The sequence below is a fragment of the Marmota flaviventris genome, chromosome 14 (genome assembly GCF_047511675.1).
Source record: "Marmota flaviventris isolate mMarFla1 chromosome 14, mMarFla1.hap1, whole genome shotgun sequence".
Lineage (NCBI taxonomy): Eukaryota > Metazoa > Chordata > Mammalia > Rodentia > Sciuridae > Marmota > Marmota flaviventris.
Window position 1 is genome coordinate 62,520,869 of NC_092511.1, and position 27,063 is coordinate 62,547,931.

At 42.4% G+C, this 27,063-nt stretch overlaps 1 protein-coding gene across 3 annotated transcripts; it reads left to right on the top strand.

Moving 5' to 3' along the window:
- The first annotated feature begins 65 nt into the window (after positions 1-65).
- On the top strand, positions 66-26,225 carry Sema4f (ssemaphorin 4F). 3 transcript variants are annotated; one of them, XM_027943781.2, is made up of 14 exons: positions 66-255; positions 2,450-2,601; positions 3,171-3,230; positions 3,448-3,546; positions 7,990-8,083; positions 17,609-17,728; positions 17,827-17,978; positions 18,588-18,766; positions 18,972-19,119; positions 19,199-19,421; positions 19,548-19,657; positions 19,771-19,931; positions 23,593-23,651; positions 23,899-26,225. In XM_027943781.2, the coding sequence occupies exons 1-14, from the start codon at positions 111-113 to the stop codon at positions 24,507-24,509; spliced, it is 2,313 nt and encodes a 770-aa protein (XP_027799582.1). In that variant the 5' UTR covers positions 66-110; the 3' UTR covers positions 24,510-26,225. The 3 variants fall into 3 exon arrangements, with proteins under 3 accessions (XP_027799582.1, XP_071457865.1, XP_027799584.1); XM_071601764.1 differs by lacking the exon at positions 3,171-3,230; XM_027943783.2 differs by lacking the exons at positions 2,450-2,601; positions 3,171-3,230; positions 3,448-3,546; positions 7,990-8,083 and having other exon boundaries at positions 70-255.
- The last annotated feature ends 838 nt before the right edge of the window (positions 26,226-27,063 follow it).

The window sequence follows — 27,063 nt, forward strand, 5'->3', positions numbered from 1 at the left end:
TCAGGCCGAGCCGGGCCGAGAGGACCCGAGTGAGGCCGAGACCAGCGGCCCGGTGGCCCGGAGCCGAGGCGGCTGGCCGCGCCCCACCCTGCAGCCAGGCGGAGCCAAAGATGCTGGCCTCTGTCTCGCGGCCCCGCCCGGGCCCAGGGCCACCTCGGGTCTTACCCTTGCCACTGTTCCTGCTGGCGGTGTTGAGCGGCACCGTGTCCGGCCGCGTCTCACGCTCTGTGCCCAGGACCTCGCTTCCCATCTCTGGTAAGGTGCGGACGCCTTCGTCCTCAGCCCTTTGCGCCGCGCGCAGCCCTCGCCCGCACTTGTTCACACCCACCCGCTTCCTATCCTGGAGAGCAGCACCACGGCCCCCTCAACGCCTTGCACCGTGCCCCCGCAGCGCCTAAGCCCCTCAGGGACCCAGACAAGACTCCGGCACTCTGCTGTTTCACCCTAGCCCTAGCCCGGGCCTCGCGCCTCGGCATCTACGACACACCCAGGTTGCTCCCTCAGACCCTTATTTCCAGGACCGCTAGATAGGTCAATCCCTTACCGTGCAGAGGAGGATACTGAGGCCCTAGGTGGGCTTGGGAGTTGATCGGGGTGTCCATTTAGAAGTTCCTTCTCCCTTATTCCCCTAGTCCCTCATACCTATACCTGTGTCGAACACTCCAGTTTGAAGCCCATTCCATTCCCAGGCCTTTCATTCTTTCATTCTAATTCAACCACTCCCTGGATCCCCAGCTCAGCATTTACATCTTCTGAACTTCATTTCTCTATGATCAGTTCAATGCACCCTCTGCTATCAAGCCTCTTACCCAGCTCACCACCTCAGTCTTCCAAACTCAGTCCCTTCTCATCTCTGACACTAGCTCCCATTTTTCCATGAATCAGATTGACTTTAACCCCCTAACTCCTTGAACCTTCTGTGCTCCCTCTGGCCATTCCCTGCATCGACTGTTGGAAACCATTTTATCAGTTGACAGTAAAGTTTTGCTTAAATGATTTTGGAAGTCTTCAGAAGGAAAAAAGAAGAGTGGACCAGGTCCTTGGAAAAGATGTGAAAGAAGCCAGGGGATAGATACCACAAGGTTAAAAGTGGTCATTCACATTTTAGAGACTCTGTTGAGGTGGGCATGAGTGTGGTATGGACCTTTGTTTTCTTCTCAGTGGGTATGGAGGCAGACAGAACCAGTAAAACCAAGAGTACCCTTGGAAAAAGCTTACAACTGGGTAACAGTAATTTAGAGTCTAAACTCAGGTCAGAAACATATAGGGATGCTTGAATCTCCAGGGCAAAGTTGTGGTCAGAGCCTGGAGTTTCAGTTTGTGCTGGAACAATAGCTAAAAAGTAAGTTGAGGTTGCCAGGCTGAATTGATGTCCAGAAATCCAGAGATGTCTAGAAGGCAAGGTGAAGCAGAGCAGGGAAAACAAAGGAGGTTGGGTAATTCAGAACTTATACTAAGCATGAGAGAGCAGGAAGAATACAGCGCAGAAATAAGCACCAGTGGAACAGTGGATGGGTGGGGCTCACCTCAGCATAGCTAGGAATGAATGGGTTGATGGCTAGTTATCACCATGAGGACACTCAACCAGCTGAAACTTATAGAGCAGAGTTGTATAGGGATAGGATCCTCAGAATTAGATTAAGCTAAGAAGGTAAACACATATGAAGTTATTTTTAAAATGAGTTTTGAATGCTGAAAGGGGTTAGATTCGGCCAAAGCAGAATGCAGCCATAAAGAAGACAGGGACTATTTGTTAAATGTGTAGTACATGCCAGGTGCTTCCACATATGTTATCTCACATAATTCTCCCAACAATCCTGGATGGTGTTGTTTACAGATGAGGAAAATGATGCTCAGAGAGGGCAAGTAATGTATTCAGGATCATATAGTAAGTGGGAGAGCCACATTTAAATCCAAACTGGTCCATTTCTGAAACACATAATTTTTCCCACTACACTAAACTATACCTTTTTAAGTGAAATGGGGTGAGGGAAGGTCAAGGAAGGTGACTGAGAGAGGAGGTAGACTCCGAATGTATTGGTAAAAGAGTAAAACATTTACAAGTAAAAAGTAGTTACTATTAAGCAGGATTCAAAAATAAAACCCCACAATTTAGAATAGTACTTATACCTTCTTTAGTATATTTTCAAATTAGGGATCACATTGATATGAATAGAAATCACAGACTTAATATTTATGCTGTTATTTATATTTTTATGGAAAAAGCATACTTGACTGGATTGCATGTTAAATATTCTGACATCATCAGTTGTCTTGGGGTAGTGTAGATGGTCGACCTGTCAAGGTGCTGTTTTTTCCCTGATAGCTGCCATATAAATGGTATTTTGGGAGAAAACAAAAATTGGCCTTTCGGCTTTGCTGTAGTAGATCCAACCCTTACAAAGCAATGGCTGATATCATTCTTCCCTTTCCCCTTCCCTTTCTGCAGAGGCTGACTCCTATCTCACCCGGTTTGCTGTTCCTCATATATACAATTACTCTGTTCTGCTTGTGGATCCTGCTTCCCACACACTTTATGTTGGCGCCCGGGACACCATCTTCGCTTTATCCCTGCCTTTCTCAGGGGAAAGATCTCGCAGGGTGAGTGATGAGAGTGGGGAGGTCCCCAGGCCCTATATCATGTGGTTAGAGCGATAGTTTTATGGAATGTGGGTTGGGGAGTTTTATAATAACTCAAGATGTAACAGTGGTGATACTAGAAGGGAGGGATTATCCACTATTTTAGCCAAGTGATAGGGATAGGGTTGTGATGTCTAGGGAGGCTATGGGAGAGATTCAGGGTGATGGGGAGGAGGCCACAGTGTCTGGGTTTTAGGGAAACAGCTTCCAAACTTTTTTGATCACACATTAGTACTATATTGTTACTGGTACACAAGTGTGTACTTAAAGAAACTTTCCTTGAAATAGTATTGGCTCTTATATATGTGTGATACATTGGATAGATTCTATTTCATTAAAACAATGTTGGTTGTGATTTCACAATTGATTAATTACTTAATCAATTAATGGGTGGGAACCTTCCATTAATAAATTGAAAAACAGTGCTCTAGGAGATGTCAGAAGTTCACAAATTGATGGAGGTTGTCAAACTGATCTCAAGGGAGTTTGGGTGGGAGACCTGGGGAAAATGGTCACTACTCCTTTCTCAGATTGACTGGATGGTGCCTGAGGCTCACAGACATAACTGTAGGAAGAAAGGCAAGAAAGAGGTAGGTGTAACTAAATTCAGGCTCTGTCCTGAGAGTCCTTGAGAACTTGGCCCATCCCTGAGTTGGTGTCAGGCCCCTGGAGTTCTCTCATCCCAGGCAGGGATGCTGATACCATCACCCATCATCCCTGATCCCCAAATTGCATCTAACTGTCTTGATCCTACCTTACCCTTCCTTGTACCTGCTGCTTCTGATTCTAACCGTCTCTAACCCCCAGGATGAATGTCACAATTTTGTCCAGATTCTCGCCATTGTCAATGCCTCTCATCTCCTCACTTGTGGCACCTTCGCTTTTGATCCGAAGTGCGGGGTTATTGTGAGTGACAGGGTGGGAGGAGAGGGAGAGGGAGCCTGCACCAATATGAGTTATGTGGGGGTGGTGGGTAGGAGGATGGGAAGGGTTTTCTGTGAGTGACCAAGTGGGGCATGGTTAAAACAAATACTGTGCATGATAAGCATTGGGATAAGGGGTGTCCTCACAGGGTGGAGCCTGTGTCAGCTACTGAGGGAGGGTAAAAAAAGAAGGGAGACAGGGAAGTTTTCTGTAGAGGGTGAGGTATGAGATGCAGTGAGATGGTAAATGAAGTTAGGGATGCTGGCTGGGCTGGGGAGAGGTCAGATCCAAGAGAGCCTTTAGAAAGCAGAAAATTAGGTTTCTGTTGCCCTATGAATACTTTGGCCAGGCACCTTGGGCCTATTTCTTAATCAGTGTAACCCATGCCTCCTCCTTCCTTCTATAGCATGTGATTGTTTCTCGCCCCCTTCTCTTCCCTCCACTGTCAACCTCATTCTGTGTAGGCTATGACTTTCAGCTTTTATACCTTCTGATGTCACTGCCCACTAATGTGATGCCCAGTACTCTGGCCTTCAGGGTGGATACTCTGTCAGCCACATTTTCTTCTGGATCCTGTTCATTGCTGCTGAAAACCTGGGCTTCATTACCCTCAATCCTAGGCAATCTTGGGACACATGTACACCCAATGACATCTAGTCTAGACACTGCCCTGTTCCTGGGATGGTAATTGTCTTTGAACTTTCAGCTTTCTACATCAGTTAAACATTGTTAGCACAGTCCTCTAGCACCACACATTTGTGCCTAGGTCTTAGGTGAGTAAAAAACCTCACATGTCTTTTGTATTCTGTTTAGTACAACAACTCCCTTTCTTGATCCTGATCCTTAACTGTGGATCTTAACTGCCCTGTTCTGTAGTTTGCTGTGATCCAGTAATCCACCTGGATCAAGTCAGTATGTATTTCCAAATGCCTCTTTGTTACAGACCAGCCTCATATCTTGGGCTTAGAATGTTATAATTGCATATGCTTCATGTTCCAGTCCCTTTGGTTACCCTTGGGGTTAGTTGAACTTAGGTTAAGTCCTTTGGCATAAAACAGCTGATAGGTTCCTTACAAAGGTCTGGATAGTTCTCTCATCCTGGGAAGGTTTCTCATTTCAGGTTGATGTTGAAAATCTTTACATCCCATTAGGTAATGTTGAGGGTCTACTTTCCTTCAGTTCTCATCAAGCTTGAAGTAGTAGTGGTACTGATATACATCTAGATAAGATATCTAGATGGAGAATGTTCTGGACATATCTGTTAGGATTGGTGTGACTTGGATCCCTATCCATTCTTGAGGAATATCAGCAACGAAGAGTGAAGCCAGGGTTCTGTATTCTGCACTCTCACCAATCTGGCTCTTTCTCTGTATCCTCTTATCTAACAGACTCATCAAATTCTTTGATCAAAACTCATTTATAGGAGAAAGAGATTAGCTTAACCCTTCAAGCCACACCCTGAGCCTTATCCTGCTACCCAGCAAACTCCCTCTCCTTGAGTTCTGGCTTTATCCTTAGTGCTGAATGGCTCATGTCCTAGACAGATGGCATTGAAATTATGTATAATTTTCTGAGGGTTTTGCTCTTTATACAACAACTTGCTCAGAATTGATCATGGAGAAATGAAGGTTCTTATAAAAAGGAAGTTTAAGCACTGTATCTACCAGCTCCAACTTTGAAGTACTGTCCTTCATTGCCAGCTTATCAGATGGTAGAGGGAACATAGTTTAATTTGATTTGTTGAAGGAACTTCAGCGGTTACCAGAGAAAAATTTTAGTTTCTAACAATAATAATGACCATTGCGTCCAGTATCTATGTAGGCTTGTCACTACTTTATATTCTTGTTTAATTTTTTGTCACCACATCATGATATTTAGGTGTTATTTGTTTCCATTTTGTAAGTAAGGAAAGAGTTCAGAGAAGTTTAAGTCCCATATCTAAGATTATATAGCTAGCAGAGGCAGAACCAAAATTGAAACCTAGGTTTGTCTGGTCCTGCTCTACTGTCCTGTCCTACTAGTTCAGCCCACAGCCCCAAAGACCTTATCTGGCTTCCGTTTCTTGTGGCATTTGACATGTTTGGTGTATCAGGAGCTATCTTTCTCATCTTTTTTTATTTACCTACCATTTGGGCGAGGTCCTTTATATGCCTTCTATTCACCTCGACCAAGACCAAAGAACTAGTTCTAACTTCAGTGCTTTCATGAGAACCTTTCTATCCAGCCATGGCTTACAGTTTGAGGGACTTGCTTCCATCACAACTGATTTTGAGAGACTGTGCTAACTGACACCATGATGATGCAGCACATAATCTATATGTTCTATATATCTATTTCTCTATATTCTGTAGAGAATATATTAGAAAGGTCTTGCCCTTTTCACACTCCAGTTGAAGGTTATTTTGACCATAGAATAATCACAATATGTCTAGTTAATAGGAAGCTCACTTTCTCAAAGACTAGATGACATGATGATGCCATGAGGGGGCTAGTTTTGACACATTGAGTTGTAAAGGGTTGATAAGCAATCTCTGTGAGAAAGTCTAGCAGTCCAATGAAAACATGAACTAGGGTTTGGAAGACATCAGACCTGTAGAGTTTGAGGAATGATTTCATAGAAAGACTGGAAATACAAGAATGAATGAGACCTTTGAAAGATATGTAAAAAGGATTATGGATAGATTCTTGGAATATACATGTAGAGGCTCAAAAAGAAGGAGCTAGAGAAGTGACAATTAGATAGGAGAAAGGACTCCAGGAAGATAGAGTTTCAAGGGCCAAGGAATAGAATATTTCAAGAAGGAGAATGAATCATAAGTAACAAATGGTATGTGATGACTGAAGAGAATGAGAACTGAGAAGAGACTCATCTTTTTAGTTTTTGGTAAAATGTGAGGGAGCAGTTTTAGGCATAGAGATAAGACAACATAATTTGTTTTCTAGGAATAATAGGTGATTTGGTTTGGCTAGAACAAAGATCATTTTGAGAAGCAGTGGAAAATAAATAGGTTGGACTAGAATTTGTACTCCAGGCAATGGTGAGCCTTTTTGTCTTCCTTTTCTCCAAAATCTACTATCCAGTCAGTGGCTGATACTTTGGAAGATTAATCTGGGGTGTATATATAGATAAACTGGGGATGGGACCAGAGAGCATGGGGAAAGGAGGGCACTGCTATCATTCAGGTGAGAGGGAAGAAAGGCAGCTGCAAGCAGCAGGTATTTACTACATTTCCAGAGTGCCCAAACACCTTGATATCACCAAACTTGTTACCTTTTTCTTCAGGGGAAGATGTTCCCACTGCCATACAAGTGGAGCACTTGTGCCTCTGTGGGGTCTTCAATCCATTAGGCTCTTTGGACCCAATATCTCCTATTTTGGACACCTCAGACATCTCATTTTAATAGGCCCTCTTCAAGAGTGTCTCGATTAAATAAAATCTTGTTTGCATCTACAGAAAAGAGATGAGGAATCTGAATGGGCTGGTAGTATACTAAGCTTGGGAGATATATATCTATGTTACTCTTTGATTAAATTCTGTTAATTCTGTTATTCTACATCACAGTAATTAAGCCATAGCCACACCAGTTTGTGAGCTACTGATAGCATACCTGGCATTTCTGTGCTGTAACTTTGATTCCCAGTCAGCCACAGTTGACTTCCCTCTCAGTCCTAGGTTGAAATCATCTGCAATTTCCATTTTTAGATTTTTTTTGAAGGATTTCTTAGTGCTGGATGCTAGCCTAAGGTAGCTTCTGACTGGCCCTGGTGGAACTCTTTGGTCTCTTGCCTCCCACCCAGGTCAGTCCTTAGAGGATGGTACTGCCTTTAAAATCTTGAATTTTCATCTTAGCTTCAGGTCATTCTTCAATGACCTTATAGATTCCCTTCTCCTCTTGGATGTATGGCTCTGGCACTGTCTTTCATCTTTGGGGTAGTAGAAGGAGGATGCTCCTTTTTTCCCCCTAGGCCTTGGGCTTTAGTTTGTCCTCTGTCAGCCTGTACTTTTATTTGCCTTTCTTAAGGGCTCCAGTCCTGAAGAGACCTGCTTTCTTCTCTGGTCCTCTTTGTCCTGTAGCATGTTCTCTAGCTAGTTGCAGACTCCACAGTTCAGCAGCATTTCAGAGGAAAGACCCATATCCAGCCTTGTTGCATTTTTTTTAGGGCCATCCCAGGTAGGCATTCATCAGGGCATATAAGTTGTGGGTATTAAGAAAAGAGGACTAACTTGTGAAAAAGGGGTAGCAGAGACGGTAAATGAAGAATGGGGGCAGGGAATCAGGAATAGTGACTTAGTGTGGGGATGATAGTAGAAGGAATGGGAGGTGAAGGGGAATTAGCTTTTGTTTCATCTGACCATCTTTGTACTTCTCACTATGAACCTTCCCTGTGACCCCTAAACCAACTGCCCCCCTTCTGGTCTGTAGGATGTGTCCAGTTTCCAGCAGGTTGAAAGACTTGAGAGTGGCCGGGGGAAATGTCCTTTTGAGCCAGCTCAGCGGTCAGCAGCTGTAATGGCTGGTGAGTGGGGAGAGACAAGAACCTGTGATTTCTTGCTCTAATTGCCTCCTTCCCCACCCCTGCTGTTGGAATTTCTGTGTCCTTTCTTTCCTTGGAATGTCTATTATTCCCATGTCTTTTTTTTAGCCTTTCCTGTTCTTCCCTGAGTGCCTGTGACCACCTGCTTTTTCCCACAGGGTATTATTTCCCCAAAGTTCTCTCCAGAGAATATTTCCTCTGCTTCTCTATGTGAGTGTTTCCTCTGTTAATGTCACTTTCTTCTCCCATAGTATTTATTTTTTTGTTTATAAGAGGAATATACTACAATGCATATTGTAATAAATTTGGAAAAAATACATAAAGAAGAAAATAAATCTAGAATAGCACTGTCTAAAAATCTTTATATGATGATGGAAATATTCTGGATCTGCACTGTGCAATTCAGTAACCACTTGCTATTGTGGCTGTTGAGCCCTTGAGATGTGATTAGTGTGATCGAAGGAAATAATTTTAAGTTTTATTTAATTTAATGTAAATGGCCCCCTGTATCCCAGTGGCTACTGTATTAATACAGTTCTAGAATATCTCTACTTAGAAAACCACTGTTAGTATTTTAGGATATTTGCTTCTAGCTATTTATTTATTTAGGGTACTGGGGATTGAACTCAAGGCCACTCAACCACTACTTTTTGTATTTTATTTAGAGACAGGGTCTCACTGAGTTGCTTGGTGCCTCACTTTTGCTGAGGCTGCCTTTGGACTCACGATCCTTTTGCCTCACTTTCTGAGCCTCTGGGATTACAGGAGTGTGCCACCATGCCTGGCACGTCTAGCCTTTTAAATGTGTGTGTACATCCATATATACTTATGTGCTTACATTTGCTGTCTAGTGCTTTGTTGTTTGGAGGAATCAGCAATGATTGTGAAATAAATTCCTGTGGGTGCTTTCTTTGAACAATACATCTACGGTTGCTCAAGTGTGGAAGTCATTCTGGAAAATGATTGTCTAATTCTTTGGTAGCTAGAGAGCAAATTGTTTTTGTCTTACAAGACCTGTATTTGCGGTCAGACCATCCCACATCCGCCTTCCAAATTCGGGGAAAACCCAGCTGTTTTCTTCTGATTGTATAAAATAAGCAGTTCCATGGAAATTTTATAGTACTTTTAAATGTTTTACCCCATGGATATAATTTTGAATTTTATTGTGTGAATTTATACCATAGATACATACCATACATAATATAAAAATTCTTTGTAGAGAGACTTTTAATGACATCATTACTCACTCCCTGAGCATACCATAAATTAAGAAATTCCAAATTGTTTATAAATTGTTTTTATTTAGATTATTTGAAGTTTTTTCTATTCTCCATATTGCTGTAGTAAACATTTTTGTACACTTTTTTTTTTTTTGTCCTCATTTTAGATCATTTCCTTAAGATGTCTAGAAATGGATTACTACAGCAAAGGGTGTGAACATTTTATGGCTCATTATCTGTTGCTAATTGAGTTTTTAGAAACGGTGTACCAATTTACACCCTAAGCCAGCAATGTATGAGAGTGTTTTGTTTTCTCACATAAATTTCACTGTAATGTATTGTTGCCATTAAAAAAAAAACTTTGTTAATTTGGTACTAAAATGGCACATTGTTTTAATTGGTATTTCTTTGAATATTAGTAAAGTTGAACATCTTTGTGTTTTAGGACTTTTTTAAAATTTATTTTTTGGCAATCCTCTGTTCTTGTTCTTGGGCCAATTAAGAGACTATTAATGTCCTACACTTCTTTTTGTGATTATATGTTTTATCCTTTTTTGGTTAAAGTAAGGGGTGCTTTACCATTGAATTGCATTCCCAGCCCTTTTTATTTTTTATTTTGAGACAAGGTGTCACTAAGTTTCTTAGGGCCTTAAATTGCTGGGGTTAGCCTCGAACTTGTGATCCTCCTGACTCGGGTTCCTGAGTTGCTGGGATTAGAGGCATGTGCCTGGCTCAGTCCGTCTTCATTTAGAGAGCAGATAAAATTTTTTCTTACTAAAAAATTCTCCCCCCAATTTCACTCTTTGCTATATTTGGAACTTATTTTGATGAAAGGCATGAGATGGGCAACTAAATTAATTTTTTTCCTATCTAGTAATAGTTAAATCAGTTACTTAGCATCATTCATCATATTAATTTTTCTTTCTTCACTGACTTTTTGTCAACTTTATCATAAAATTAATTTTTACCTGTAGTTTTGAACAGTATTTGTGTAAAACAAAAATTAGAATGCAGGATCTAATGATGAAGTTTTTTTCTTATGTGTGACTTCATTTTTAGGAAATGTATTAAAAGCATTACAGATGAAATCATTCTTTAATCATTCAGTTAATGACTTTCCTTTTCAGGAAAAAAACTTTTAAAAGTGAGCATAAAGTATTCCAATTGCTTGGCTTGGTGACACATGCCTGTAATCCCAGAGGCTCGGGAGGCTGAGGCAGAGGATCATGAGTTCAAAGCCAGACTCAGCAACAGCGAGGCACTGAGCAGCTCAGTGAGACCCTGTCTCTACATAAAATACAAAATAGGGCTGAGGATGTAGCTCAGTGGTTGAGTGCCCCTGAGTTCAATCCTCACCCAGTATCTACCCCCGTCCCCAAAAAAGTATACCAACATTATCAAGATTATCATCATTTACTCTTAAAATTGATGAGGACTTGTTTATCCTTACACATGTTTGAATAAAACAATATTTTTCTTGGCTTTTTGTTAGCATCTTTGGGAAAACTCTGAGCCAGCCATTGGTATCATTAACAAAGATTTCTTGAGTTTCAGTCATTGTAAATGTTTCTTAATTCTGCAAAATTGTTAATTAGCATAAATGACTTTGAAATGCAATAATCTAAAGTAATCAGTTAACATACTTTATTTCAAGCAATAATCTTTAAGCATGTGAAAACCTCTACAAATAATTTATTTTCAGCCGCTCAGTGAATTTGTATTAGGATGTGGTTTAAGAAGACTAATTTCATAAATAAAATCATTGTGTGACAAAGTGGAAAGAGCACTTTCAAGAAGGTTTCAAGTTATTTTTATTTTTTTTCCAGAAGATAAAATTCAGCATTGCCCAAAGGAAGAAAAAAACACAGGAAAACAATTCAGATTTGTTTTTTAGCTGTTAATTGACAGAGGTGATCAGAATTCACTTTCTAGTTTAGAACCACCATCTCCAGTTAACATAGGAACTCTGTCTCTAGTTGCCTCAGATCTAAATCACAGTCAATACCAGTATTATAAATTTTCATCTGTGGTTCTTATTTTACAGGGATATCACTTAAAAATTTTCTTGGTTTACATAAGAGCCAGTATTCACTTGGGGCTTTTAGTATTGATCCACTGTGCCCTTCTGTTTTGAAAATGGCACTGTAGAAACTTGTGAAAACAGTATGTAAGGACTAGAACCAAATTTCTCAGTTAAAAATCTATAAAAATATCCTTAAACATAAAAGAGATATTTTGAAATGAAAAGAAAGAACTTTTAATAATTAAAGTATTTTTAGAATATAATAACAGAAGTATTTTCTTAAATTATAAAAATTACAATGTGCATTGTAGAAAATTAGAAAACAGAAATGTTATAAAGAAGAAAGTAAAATTTTTATTTGTAGTTCTATCATCACAAGGTAATCAATATTATTATTTTGGAGTGTAATGAGGATTTTCCTTAACTGTTTATGTTTCTTTAATTGTCTATGGGTATTTATAAGTAAAATATAATTATGCATATTTCATTTGGTATTATTAATACTGAGCATTTTCTCATAGTAGTTATATTATTATTTAAAACATGATTTTTAGTAATTGTGTACATTTCCATCAGATTAATGTGGATAATTTAATTATTTCCATATAAGTATACATTCAAGTTTTAAAATCAGTTATTGCTTTTATAAATAGTGTCACAAGTCAGATGAATTAGTGAATGCTTATAATCTTAGCTACTTGGGAGGCTGAGACAAGAGGATGTACCTCATTGTTAAGAGTGCTCTAGGTTCAGTCCCCAGTACAGGGAAAAGCTACAACATAAATTTTTTTATATAAGTTTCATGTTAATTCTTTACATGAATCTAATTAATTGCATATGAGTCAACCTAAGAAATGGAGTTGCTATGTCAGGGAGTGTAAAGATTTTTTTTATGGTGATCAGTAGATTTGGATAAATTATTCTCAGTCCCACCAGTAGTAATAAGAGAGCCTGCTTCATCACACCCTTGTCAGTCCCAAGTATTATAGTGAACAAACATACAAAGAGACAGTGCCCTCCTCCAAAGTCCAATTTAATGTGTATTTTAATTGGTATTTCTACTAGTGATGTTGAACAATTTTTCATGTGTTTATTGGTACTTATATTTCTTTTGGGAAAAGCCTTATAAATCTATATTTCCAATATGACATTAATTTATACTACACTTAGATAAAAGTAGCAAAATGATCTTTATTTGCACTATTCAAATTTATAAAATTTTTTAACAGTAACATCCACATTAGCCTAAAATCACAAATATTTTGACAGTAACATTCACGCTAGCCTAAAACCAATCTTGAGTCCTTCTCAGTCTCCTTAGTGGATTCTTTGTCTTCTGCTCATTCTTTAAATGTAGGGGTTCCTCAGGCTACCATCCAAGAGCTTCTTCTCACTCTAAATAGTTGTGATCTCAGCCAGGCATGTGGCTTCTTTTTCTATTCCATTCAAATACCTGTCCAGTCTGTATGTGTTTCCCAGGTCCTGAAGGTATAGAGCACATACCCAGCTACTTTTCAGATGCCTCTGCTTGGATGTCCTGCAGGAATCTCAATATCATCATGCTCCAAACTCAGCTTGTCATTTTTATTCACCTTCTCCAAACCTGCTGTTCCACCTACATTCCCTCCTCTGAGTGCTTAGCGTCATTGGATATCAGCAAGGTTAGCAGTCATTCATATTTGGTCTTCCCTTACCAAAGGGAACAAATTGGGCTTTCATCAAGATGAGCAGAAAAGCTCAAAAGCTTTTGCTTTTCTCCTTGGGAACTCATCCTGTGATTTTTATCCACTGTTTTCAGACACTGCATCCTGTGATAATGCATCTGCCAAGGAGCACTACAAATGTTCCAAATGCACTGGCTGCTGCCAGTGTTTTGGGTCCAAGCCTACCTCTTAAATGCATGTGTATCTGCCCCAAGATTGGCATTCATACACTGAAACAAGACAGTTAATAGAAATCCATCACAGCCAATAGAGGGAAAAGAAGAGTAAACACTGTAACTCCAAACGGCTAATTATGTCCTACTAATAGGCTGTTAGAAAAAAAGAAGAGGGTAGCCAGCTGGCCTAGTCCTTACATAAGGAAATGGAGAATATTAGAGTAGGAGGTAACTATTCTGAAAAGCATCCGACCACAAGAAGAAAAGGAAATGGAAAAAGCAAGGCCAGGGCATGTTTACAATCTTTTAAAAACCAATGAACATATACTTCCTATTGCTAATCTCCTTTAGAAGTGAGCATTTGACATCAGAATGGAAATTAAAACCTCCATAGTGTAGTGAAAAATTCACTGCCATAACACACCCCTTGGCCTTTCAGTATTGGGTTAGTAGCACAGTGTAAGAATCTGTTTCACACACAATTATGATTTTCTTTGGCTGTGATTCTTCATATTCTGGAGTGTTAATTCTTTATATTACTAAAATGAAAATATCTTAATTTGGGGGTTATAAAAATAGAAGATACTCACTACAAAAAACATTCAGTGAATACAAAAAAAAAGTATGAAGAGAACAAAAATTGCTTCCAATTCCATTAGTCAGAAACAAAGCATCATTAACACAGTAGAGTTACAGCTCCTTCAATACTCTTTCCTATTCCTGCAGGCATATATGCATATTTAAAAAAATAGAAATAGTGCTGAATTAGCTGCGCATGGTGGTGAATGTCTGTAATCCCAGCAACTCAGGAGGATTGCAAGTTAAAGGACAGCCTCAGCAACTTAGTGAGTCCCTAAGCAATTTAGCAAAACCCTGTCTCAGTATAAAAATTAAAAAGTGCTGGGGATGTGGCTCAGTGTTAATGCTCCCTAGATTCAATCTCCAGTACCTAAATAAGTAAACAAACAAACAAATAAATAAATAGGGCTGAATTTTCTTATCCCCAGTAGTTTTTTCCCTAACAAGCTTTTTCACTGAACTCAATTGTAGACATCACTCTTTTACCCATCATCATTTGCCAATAGCTAGATATGTACTAATGTTTACTGACTTAATCCGTTCAGCAATCTTTTACCAAACAATTGCACATTAAAAGATATTTTATTATATGAACATTGCAATTTAGTTGCTTTGGAATTGAGTTTGTCTTGGAGGCTCTTGGGCCTGCAGTGTCCTGAATCCTCCTCTGGACTCCTGTCCTCATGACTGTGTATTTGCTTACACCTGTAGCTGATAACACCCTTCTCTGGGTTAGTGAGTGTGAAGGACTGTGACAAGCCCCCTGGTATTCCTGGAGCATCTGGAGCCCTGCTATTTCCTCCTGACTTGTCTGATCCCTTATCCTGTGCCTGAGTGTCAGTGACCCTCTGCTATTCCACCCTGAGTGATTGTGTTCTCTTCTGCATTTCTAGGTTCCACTGTTGCTGATTCCTCCATTGATCTCTTTAAACCTTGGGATTCTTTTCCACCATCCACTGCTGGGTCTTTGCATAGTTTCCTGTGGTCCTTTACTTTTTCCAGAATAATGATTGTTTTTCCTTAACCTTATATCCTAAACCATGCTCCCTAAATATTCATAACTGTCTCCTGTAGCTCATCTCCTTTCAGTCTCAAGGTATCTATGACACAGTTTTGATGAGAGTTTGGCTTTTTACGAATTTTGCGAGATATTTAATCTAGGGGCGTTTACCACTGAGCCACATCCCGGGTCTTTTTTATTTTTATTTTTTTGAGATGCGGTCTTGGTAAGTTACTTAGGGCCTTGCAAGTTTCTGAGGCTGAGGTTAACCCCTAACTTGTGATCCTCCTGCTTCAGCCTTTAGAATTGCTGGGATTACAGGTGTGTGCTACCACATCTGATGTTTAGAGAAAATTTTAATCCAAGCTTTTCTGTACCCACATTTTCCCTCCTTGAAAGTACGAGGATTGGTTTATTTGCTGCTTTATTTGCTGCCGGGACCTATGACCAATATTTGGTTTTTATTTCCAGAAATTCTCTGGAAGATAATGGGTTGTAATTTTATAGCTCCCACTCTTCTTCTGGCAAGTCAAGCATATGGCCCTTTGAGATTTCATAAGGATATGTAACTAACATACTGAATAACTGCCATGTGTCACACCCTTGCTAGGGCTCTGTAATTATCTCATCTAATCCTCAGCATTTACTTTTATCTCTATTCTAAATTTGAGGAACCTGAGGTTGAGGGAAGTTCATTTGCCTAAGGTTGAGGGAAGTTCATTTGTATCATACTACAAGTATATATTCAGGGTTTCAAGCCAAGTCTTCCTGGCCCTGAAACACTTGGATTCTTTCCACACTTTAAATGATGGAACAATTGCCCCTTCCTAACTCTTCCCCATGTTTTCCACCCTTCTCTGCTGCCCTCAGAAGCTTCCTGGCCATTTTTTGCTCTAGAGTTTTCAAGACTGGTTATCCTACCAGTGCCTGTGGCACACAGCTTCTCTGGAGCATCTCCAAGATGGTTTTGCTTTCCTCCATGTGGTTCTACTCTCATCTGCTTCTGGAAGCCAGTGAGCTCAAGCCTTCATGGTCCTTGCTGAGATTTTTGTGCACCAGCTTCCAGTACACAGCCTCTTTTTTTTTTTTATTAAAAACTTTTATTGGTACGTTGTAATTATACATAATAGTGGGATTCATTATGCCATATTTATACATGTACGTAACAAAATCTGATCGATCTCATTCCTGGTGTCTTCCGTTTTCTTTCCCTTCCTCCTCCCCCTGATCTGATTGCCCTACACTATTGATATCCTTTCTGTTATTATTGTTGTTTTAATTAGTGCATTATAATAATACATACACCCACACCCACACATTCATGGTGGGATTCATTGTGGTACATTCATACACATCAGCCTCTTTTGCTTTCTCCTGCTTCTTCAGTCTCCTGACCTTGCATTATTTTTCTTCCTGGCTCTTACCTTTGTGTCATTAATGCTGTGACTTAAGCAGGATGTGTGATGACTCCCAAGTTGCTGACTCTGGCCCTGTTTCCCAGATCCTTCTTATTCATTGCCTTCTGGAATCTCTGACCCATGTCCTGAAGCCACTTAACCCTTAGTCTGTCCAACAGATGAACTCACTTTCTCTCTACCTTTTCCCATCATGGGCCTTCTCCTGTCATTTCCTGGCTTGGTTAATAATAGGGTAAATAATAGGGTAAAGCCCATGATAGAAGAGACTCTTCACAATTGGTGCCCGTCTCTACCCCTACAGCTTCTTTTCTGCTCACTTGCCCTGCATGACAGCTCCCTCTGGGCTTTAGCCTCCAGTGTCCCATGTCCCCAGACGTGGTTTTCCTCTTTACTGCTTGTGAAGACCTCCTTCTACTGACAAATTTCTCATTCTTCAGAGATGCTACTCCTTTAGGTAGAGGTAGTTCAAGCCTCCTGGTGTCTTGACTCTAGGCAGGTGTCCGTGACCTGCTGCTGCCCTGTTTCAGTTTTCTTTCGGCTTGTGTTTGAGGCCTTGACAGTGTTACTAGAGGTGGCTATAGTTCTTTCCCACTCAGTGCACAGAGCTGCACCTCCCTCCTATCCCAGAGTGTCTTGGATTTCTCTCTTCTTCCATACCCACCATTTGTGTGATGCCTCTGCCCCTCTTCTGTGCAGGAGGGAGGACCCCATTCCTCTGTTGCTTCTCCAGCTGTTTGTGAAACCTCCATTCATCTTCTGGGCTAGTGTTCTCAAAGGAGGCCTGAATCACTTGCATCAGAATAATTGATTGCTTGTTTTTGAAATGCAGGTTTTTGGGATGCACCCCTGCCTCCAACTTTGAATGAGAATGCTGGGTCCAGGGACCTGCATTTTTATCAAGTCCCCTAGCAATTCTAGTATAACCTACATTTGTGACCCGATCTAGGGCAGTACACACCCACCGATGTTCAGAAAGAATACTAGTTTCCTTAGACTTGACCATGGTGGAGAAATGACATAAGATTGGAATGTGCTACCAAGCCAATGCCCCTCCTGGAGAGTCACAATATAGTTAGTTAGCATATTGTAACAGCACAAAACTGCCCAAACAAACCTGGTTTCCACAGGAGAGGCCTTCATTCTCGCTTTGTGCTAGTGGACACTCCAGCAGTTTCCCTTAACCCTGATTTCCTTACTGTCCCAAGAGGTTTATTTCTATGTTTACTGGTAATCAGGGGATTCCTGTGATGTACTCAGTGGTGTCTGGCACTTAGTGGGCGCTCAGTTCTGAAAGTTGCTGCCCTGCTTTATTCCCTGCTCTGCCTGTGACCACTTTTGCTTCCCTCAGTAAGTCTTTGATGCCTTGTCTCTTCCCTGTCGCCCTGCAGGGGGCGTCCTCTATGCTGCCACGGTGAAAAACTACTTGGGGACGGAGCCGATTATCTCTCGAGCTGTGGGTCGTGCTGAGGACTGGATTCGCACAGAGACCTTGCCATCCTGGCTTAACGGTGGGGAGAGGGGAAGGGGAGCCCTGGGACACAGACTGGGTGGAGATTGGGTGATCCTAGCTGTGTCTGTGAGGATCTGAGGCCACTGGTCTCCCCAGCCCCCGCCTTTGTCGCAGCGGTGGCCTTGAGCCCAGCCGAGTGGGGGGATGAAGATGGAGACGACGAAATCTACTTCTTCTTTACTGAGACTACCCGAGCATTTGACTCATACGAGCGCATTAAGGTCCCACGGGTGGCCCGTGTGTGTGCGGTGAGACCCCCATCCCAGCTGTCTGTTTGGTGTCTCCTGCTCTCTTCTTCCTGTCTTTTTCTCTCAGGGCCTTTGCATCTCTCCTCTGTCTCATGCTTTTCTCTGCCTTGATTTTTTTTTTCCACCTTGGGAGCTTGAGGAGTGTGAGGGAGGGTCCCTGCCTCTTTCACCTCCACAATTATCCTTGTGACATAGGAGGTGGACTGGTAGCACATGAACTGGTGGCACACAGACTTGGGTTCAATCCTGCTTTACCACTTACTGCCTCTGTGACCCTGGGTAGGACCTTTATCATCTTTGACACTCATCTGTAGAGTGAGGATAATAACAGTGTTGACCTGTAAGGGTTAATCTGAAGGCTAAACAAGGTACTTTATAAACTGTACTTTATAAGTACACAGTTGACTTCATCACTGTCATTATAATTGTGACCTCATCCATCTTTGTATCTCATTGTCCTCACAGTTTCTCTGTCTGTCCTTGCATTTTTGAGTCTCCCCATCTGTCTGTGGCTACCCTGAAGTCAGGGAGGAAACTTGGGTTGATCTTCACACTTCTTGCCCAGTATTAATCTTCTAAAGAGAATTTACCATGTGCTTGTCACTCCAGGGAGACCTTGGGGGCCGGAAGACCCTCCAGCAGAGGTGGACGACATTTCTGAAAGCTGACCTACTGTGTCCTGGGCCAGAGCATGGCCGGGCCTCCAGTGTCCTGCAGGACATGGCTGTGCTTCGACCTGAGCCTGGAGCAGGGACCCCTATCTTTTATGGCATCTTTTCCTTCCAGTGGTGAGAAGGAGAGTTACAGGGTGGGAGATTTGTGAGGTTGGTGCAGTGTAAGTGCTGTCTTCTCAGAGGGGTGGACTCTCCCCCACTGGCTGTGTGGCTCCCCACATATTTCCTCCAAGAGAGGAGGTCTTTTCTTTCGACAAGGGATGGGTTGCTGTCCCTCAGCTCTCCCCAGATATTTGGTTCCAACCTGTGACTCTTTCAGGGAAGGGGCTGCAATCTCTGCTGTCTGTGCCTTCCGACCACAAGACATTCGGACAGTGCTGGATGGCCCCTTCAGAGAGCTAAAGCATGACTGCAGTAGGGGACAGCCTGTCATGGACAATGATGTGCCCCAGCCCAGACCTGGAGAGGTGAGGGGGAGGGGGCAGGTCTTCATCACAGGCCTGAATTAAAGAGCAAGAGGCGCCCTAAGCCCTGTGTTTCCTCTAGTGCATCACCAACAACATGAAGTTCCAGCAGTTTGACTCATCACTCTCCCTTCCTGACCGCGTGCTCACCTTCATCCGAGACCACCCACTCATGGATAGGCCAGTGTCTCCAGCTGACGTCCACCCTCTGCTGGTCACTACGGATACAGCCTATCTTAGAGTCGTGGCCCACAGGGTGGCCAGCCTCTCAGGGAAAGAGTATGATGTGCTCTACCTGGGGACAGGTACATTGAACAGTCAAGCATTTTACATACTCCCATCCCACAGAGGGTCTCCTAATACATACGGGCATCAGAACCCCATGCACAGAGACAGTTATGCCATTATTCTTGATCCATGCTGCCTCCCAGAGGATGGACACCTCCACCGAGCAGTGCGTATTGGAGCCCAGCTCAGTGTCCTTGAAGATCTGGCCTTGTTCCCAGAGCCTCAGCCCATTGAGAACATGAAATTGTACCATGTGAGTTGTAGATTTTTGGGGAGTCTGGTGGAGAGACATCTGAGTCTAGAGCCAGTTATGTGACCCTGAGATTTGGGAGATTCAACATTCCCCTTCCTGTTCCCTTTCTGTAGGGTTGGCTCCTGATTGGCTCCAGTACTGAGGTAATACAAGTGAACACAACCAATTGTGACCGTCTCCAGAGCTGCTCAGAGTGCATCCTGGCCCAGGACCCTGTCTGTGCCTGGAGTTTCCGGCTAGAAGCGTGTGTGGTCCATGCTGGGGAGCACCGAGGGTAAGTGTAGCTGGACTGGTCTCTTGTCCCAGAACTCTGTCCCATCCACATGTCTGTTTGTTTCTCAGTCTGCTAATGCTATCCTGTCACTCTGTGTATTTCTCTTCTGTTAGTGTCTGTATCACTTTTGTGTCCATCTGTCAGCCCATACTGATTCATCTGTCTGTTCATCTGGTGCTGTCTCATCAATGTCTTTGCCTCTGTGCTAGACCTGTGCTGATAGTGGCACTGAGTCTATGTTAGTCAAATGACAGTCAATGACACTCCATGTCAGACAGTGGGACTGAATCCATCTCTGGTAGATGCTTCTCAGTTTTCATCTTATAGGGGCTCTCAGGTGTTTTCACAGTCTCCCACTCCCTCCTTCCGTGAAATTCTCTCTTCTCTTGCCTTCTGTGACTCTGTGTTCTCCTGCTACCCTATTGATTCCTTTCTCATCTAGCTGCTGAGTATTGATATTCCTCAGGGCTAAGTCCTGGACCCCTTCTCTTTACTCTTCAACATTCTCTCTAGGTGATATCAGTGCCATCTGAGTGCTAATGCTGACCACAAATGTGTCTCTAGCTGAGACACACTCCCTATCCAGCTGCCTACCTGATGTTCCCCTTGGATTCTTCATAAGCAACTCACACTTATTAAGTCTGAGATTGTATTGTTGTTTTCCTTTTTCCCTCACATGCTCCTTCTCTGGTCCTTATCTTGATTAACTGAACCCCTTTCTTCCAGGTTTTCAAGCCAGACCTTGCCTGCATTATATTGCAATTTGTATTAATTCTAGCCCCCAAACCTATCCTAGGTCCAGCTTCTCTTCTTCACCTCTGCTGCTACCACCAGTAATGTAAGCTCATTACTTCTTAACTGGACTGCTCTAATAACCTCCTGATTGATCTTCTCTTGCTCATGTTGTGCTCCTATGGTCCACTTGCCATTTAGCAATTAACTTAAAAATACACATCATATTTTGGAAGAAAATCCCTGACGTTGTTTGTGTTCATCCTAAATATTTCAACGTAGATCTCTACCAGATAAGGACTCTCTTTAAAATACTTTTAAAATACTTTATTGTAGTAATTTTCAAACATACTCAAAAGTAGAGACTAATATAATGAGTTTCCGTGTATTTATCCCTCCGTTTCAAAATTATCAACTCCTAGTCAATCTTGCTTTAATCAACACTCTCACTTTCTACCTATTGTTTTGAAGCAAACCTTAGACATCCTGGCACTTCATCTATAAATCTTTCTTCATATATCTCTCACCTAGATAGATTCTTTTAAAAAGATAATCATTATATTATATAATGGATATCACCATTATCATACCAAAAATTTAATTTCTTAAGTGTCATTAAATATCTAGTCGATGTTTTAATTTCCCCAGCTAAATACACTTAAAAAATAACCTAAGTTGGAGTTTAAGTAATGTCTATCAAAATTGATATTGGTATGTGTGTATATATATATATATATATATATATATATATATATATATTTTTTTTTTTTTTTGCAGATGGACAGAATGCCTTTATTTTATTTATTTCTATGTGGTGCTGAGGATCGAACCTAGTACCTCACACATGCTAGGCAAGCATTGTGCCATTTGAGCTACAGCCCCAACCCTGGTTTATATGTTTTTTAAGTGTTTTTAAATCTTTAATTGAGATATTAATGGGTATTTTTGGTCAATTGTTTGGAGCATGCATTTTTCTAACCTTGAGATTTCTCTGCTTGAAGCCTCGTTAATTTACAGTCTATTTGTGTATCCCAGAACTTCAAGTGTGAATAGAACCATAGCATATTATAGAACCCTGATATTCTGTAGAACAACAATATTACAAATCCTTTAGAAGTAAACTGATTAATTACAAATGTCAAAAGATCATGAAACTTTAAAATGATAACTGACTTATAGTCAGTGTATTCATAAAATTTAATTTTGTTTTTCTGATATTCATTTTTAATTATAAGTGTAAAATCTTGTACGATCTCTTAATCAGACTTGACATTTTGCCAGTTGAGGACATAAAGTAATTCTAGGAGGGCAGGATTGTCCTGCTTTGCTTTCTTTTTTCTTAGTATGATGGATTGAACCCAGAGGTGCTTAATCACTTATCCATATCCCCACCCCTTTTTCATTTTTTATTTTGAGACAGGATCTCACTAAGTTGCTTAGGGCCTTGCTAAGTTTCTCAGGCTGCCTTTGAACTTGGGATCCTCCTCCCTCAGCTTCCCGAGTTGCTGGGATTACAGGCATGTACCATCAGGCCTGGCAGTTTTGCATTTTCAATCAAGAACTGTGACAGGTCTTTTAGTTTCTTTTGGGAAAACTTTACATGTCTAGAGAAAAGAAAATGGTTTATTCTTTCCTTTCTTGTTGTAATGTTTATTAAAATAAGAATTTCACTGGCCTTAGGTGTCCTTTGTATTTGAGCCTTAAAGGTTCTCTTTGGGATATATGTGAGTTTGGAGGGTGTAAGAGGAGGAGCATGGGGTGTTTGTATATGCCAGTGTCCTAGTTTGATATTTTTGAACATTCTGCCCTTCATATCAGTTCACACAAAAGAGAAAAAAATGGACTATGATGTTCCTGTGGTTACAGCTGTACGTATAGTCTTCCTGTATTTCCCACTTACCATTAGACTCAACAGCCAGCCTTGTTTTACCCTGGAAATTTGCGTTCATTCATACCACTCTTGGAGCTTATTTCAGGGACTTTAATTTATACTGAAGGAATTCACACTCAAATGGAGTCTGCCTCTAGTCTAGGCTTTCAGGTGTTCAGACTTTTTACCTGGCCTTCACTGACAGCCTTAGTAGAGATCTCATTGGTATCCATACCTCTGAGAGTGATGCCATAGAGTTCAGCAGTGAGTTGTCCATCTTGCCATCACTGTCCACCCACATCGTGGAAATACCAGATTGTGTTGTTTGAAACATCAGGGCCAATATATATTAACAGCTGTTGGAGAAAGTGAGTTCCTCCATAGACAAGCTACTTTATGAAATTAAAAGTCATCTCATCCTCACAGGATTTTGATTAGTATTTACAGAAAAGAAATTTGCTGTTTTTCTAAAAGAAAAAGAGAAAAACAACAACAACTCTAGTTTGTGTGTGTGTGTCTCCCGAAAAAAACATTGTGGTTGTGGACAATCAGGTCCATTTTTTAGAAGATTATTGTTTCTTTTTTCTTTTTGCAGTACTAGGAGATGAATCCAGGGATGCTGTACCACAGAGTTATATCCCCACTTTTTTTTTTTTTTGTTTTAAGACAGGATCTCACTAAGTTGCTGAGGCTGGACTTGAACTTGTGATTCTCCTACTGCAGCCTCCAGAGTCGCTGAAATTACAGATATGCACCACTGTGCCTGGCATTTTTGTTGTTGGTATTGTGTTGGAGATCAAATATTCTCATTTGTTTTAAAGCTCACCCACAAAACACCTTTCTAGCAGACCATGGGCTTCTAGAAATATATGTTGAATTTGATATGGCAGATATCATGAGGAATATGAGGTATTGGGGAAAATTTAGGCGATAAATTCTAATTCTAGGGGTGATTTATTTGATGATAGAAATGTAATCTGTGTGTGAATGTACTGTGGTACTGAGGAGAGTAGAAGAGAATGCTGCCAATGGATTTACCAAGTATTCTCGTCTCTGTAGGTTGGTCCAAGACATAGAGTCGGCAGATGTTTCTTCTTTGTGTCCGAAAGAGCCTGGAGGTCTGTATGGTTTATGAAAACTGTGGGTAGAGTGGCTAAAAAGGATTTAAAAGTTGTCCATTTTATACCTAGTTTAAAATTTGGATCCTGGAAGACACGGCAGCCAGTGTCCCAGGGCGTTACCCTTTTTGGGCATCCCCTTTTCAGCTTTGTCCCCATCTCATGTCTGATATCACCCCACATTTCTCTCTCCTGTACCCCCAGACTATAGCTTCATCACCTTTGTGCCTGTGCTGTCTCTCTGCAGAACACCCCGTAGTGTTTGAAGTTCCCGTGGCTACAGCGGCACATGTGGTCTTGCCATGTTCCCCCAGCTCGGCATGGGCATCCTGTGTGTGGCACCAGCCCAGTGGAGTGACTGCACTCACCCCCCGGCGGGATGGGCTAGAGGTGGTGGTGACCCCAGGGGCTATGGGTGCTTATGCCTGTGAATGTCAGGAGGGTGGGGCAGCCCGTGTGGTTGCGGCTTACAGTTTGGTATGGGGTAGCCAACAAGCCCCTGCAAGCCGGGCCCGCACAGTCGGGGCTGGACTGGTTGGCTTCTTCCTGGGGGTTCTTGCAGCATCCCTGACTCTCCTCCTGATTGGTCGGCATCAGCAACGACGGCGACAGAGGGAACTTCTGGCTAGAGACAAGGTGGGCTTGGACCTGGGGGCCCCACCATCTGGGACCACAAGCTACAGCCAAGACCCTCCCTCTCCTTCTCCTGAAGATGAACGGCTGCCTCTGGCCCTGGCCAAGAGGGGCAGTGGCTTTGGTGGCTTCCCTCCACCCTTCCTGCTTGATCCTTGCCCGAGCCCAGCCCACGTTCGGCTAACTGGGGCTCCTCTAGCCACATGTGATGAAACATCCATCTAGAGCCAGGCAGGTGACCACTAGTGCATGAATGACCACTGAAACAAAGTGATCACTGAGACCAGGGTCACTGGGCCTGGAAGACCATCTTGGCCTCCCAGTGTTCTTTGAGTGATCACCTAGATTTCAGTGTCTGCCCTCTCCAGGCCTTGATGGACTTGGGGAAGGGTCTTTGCCTCGTTTGTGATTCTCATGAAAAATCAGAACTGCTCTCTGCAGGGAATCCACCTTCCCCTCCCCACCTCTGAGCCTTTGTAACCCTTCAGCCCTGACCTCCTATCTTGAGCCCATTAGGTTTGGGGAGGGGCTCAGAGCAGTGACTGCTCTGGGTGGGCCTGGCCAGAAGGAAGAGCCATGGAGGTGGGTAGGGCTAATGTGCACTGACTCCTCAGGGTGGTTCTGCTGATTCTCCAGTTTAGTGATTTTCTGTGGGGAGTGCATGATCCCCATGCATCAACATGAAACCTCTGCCCTGAGATTCTTCCTGTCCCATTTTCCCTTCCACAAAAGAGTAGGTGTAAATACATTGGTGTTCATAGGAGACACGGCCACGTGTGCATGAATGACTGGGCCGATGCTTAGGTGTTTTAGGGGTCGGGGTAGAGGTGGGAAGGTTGGAATAGGTCATTGCCTGCAGAACTTATACCCTGTAGCCAGTCAGGAAATGGCTTTCTTTCCCAAAAGGAAACTAAACACTGCCCTTCTCCCCATTTCCCTACAACCCTTCTGTAAAGTTGGGTAGAGAAAAGCTCCTGAAGTGACCTTCTAGGTGGGAAGGGCAGCGGTACATGTGACCCCCATCCTTCTCTTTGTTTTTGCCTTCTGGCTGCCACCACTGCCATGCCACAGCTGCTCTTTCCCTGGCTGCAGTGTAGGCTGAAGCCCCTTTCCTTTACTCCCAGTAAAAATGAACTTAACAACATTATAAATATTAGGGGATGACAAAAGGGGGAACAGTCACAGGACATGTAAGCAGCTTGAAGATAGGTGTGCATCAGTGACTTTACTCAGGGTGATACCATTGCCACAAAGCAGGAGTCACCCACCTGGGGCCTGTGGACTCCCTAATATTGTATGCAAAATGTCGTCTGTACTGTGTGTCTGTATTTTTCTGGGGGAGGTTTTATGGATTTCATCAGCTTCTCAAGGCCTTAATAAAGTTAAAGGACCACTGCCTGCGGTGACCACTCTTGGGCCAAGCCAAGCGGGTGCCACTCTGTGGCAGCTCCTCCTGGCCTTGCCCTGCTGCCTGTGGCCAGTCCCTGGACTTATTGCTCCTGGAAGCCTGTTTATCCTGTCCATGGAAGCTGGGATCTGTGCACATTTGAAGAGACTATGAACTTTGACCAAATACCCAGACCTCTTCCTGCTTCACAGCTCTTGCGTGCTCTAGGCTTCTCCTGCTCAGTCCTGGTCTTGGCCTGTGTATGTGCCTCATTCATCCCTGGTGAGGGATCCCCTGAAGCTCCAGTGAATGATCCTGCCCTTACCAGTTTTCTGCTCTGTTTTCCTTGGCAGCAGCCTGTGAACTACTGGAGTCCCCTTGGGTTTGGAGTTATCAGTGGTATTGCCACTAATAATATGATCTTTGATATGTAATCTAACCTAGGGACCTTGGTTTACTCATCTGTAAAGTGGGGATAATAATACCTACCTCAAGGTTGCTGCAAGGATTAAATGAGAAAATATATAAAAAATAAAGCACTGTCTGTACCAGTAGATCCTGTTATTGTAAACAATGACTTACTAAGCCATAATCATATGACTTAACCATGTGATAACCATGACAGATGCAACCACTGTGATTCTCATGCAGTGGAAAGAGGGCCACTTCCTCACAGACATCTTGTCCTGGGCCATCTCTGGCCAGATCTTAGCCAGTGTGTAGGTTTTAGGCAGATCTGTGAGTTCTGTAAACTTCAGATGTGTCTAACCTTTGTGACCTGATGGTCCTTGTATGGGAGTGGAGGGAGGCACCATATTATTTGGTTAATCCTCCTGCAGCCCTATTTGTTTGAGGTTATGGGTTGGTTTCCCTTTGCAGGAGAAGAGATTTCCAAGGGGACAGGAATCTGTGGGGTGAGGGTGAAGAAGAGGTTTTTTTTTTTTTTTTTTTTTTTAAGGAGAGGAGGAGCTAGATCACAGTGGATTTGGGCCCTGTGGTCCTTGAACTGTGGCTGTGGTTGGAGAACTGGCATGATGAATGTAAGAAAAATGAGGAAGGCTAAACAGGTATAAATGGAGGGGAACCCCATCTTAGTTGGTGGAAAATTCAAGCCCCAAGAATGAGGGTTAGCATAGGAATGCAAAACCAACTTTGGAAGAAATATGGCCAATTGCATCATCTTTGGATTGGGGGTGAGGAAGGGAGAAGACCATGGACAAGGGCACAGAAGGAGTGTGCAGGATTGGGCAAACCAAGGTCTTGCCCCCTATGTCCCTGCAGGGAGGATTGTTAGGATTCTGGCAGTCAGGGGCTTGCTAGATTTGTATAATACAGCAGCTGTTGGGGGGGTCTTATGTTTTGTGTTACCTCCCTAGATTGCCCACTTAAGAC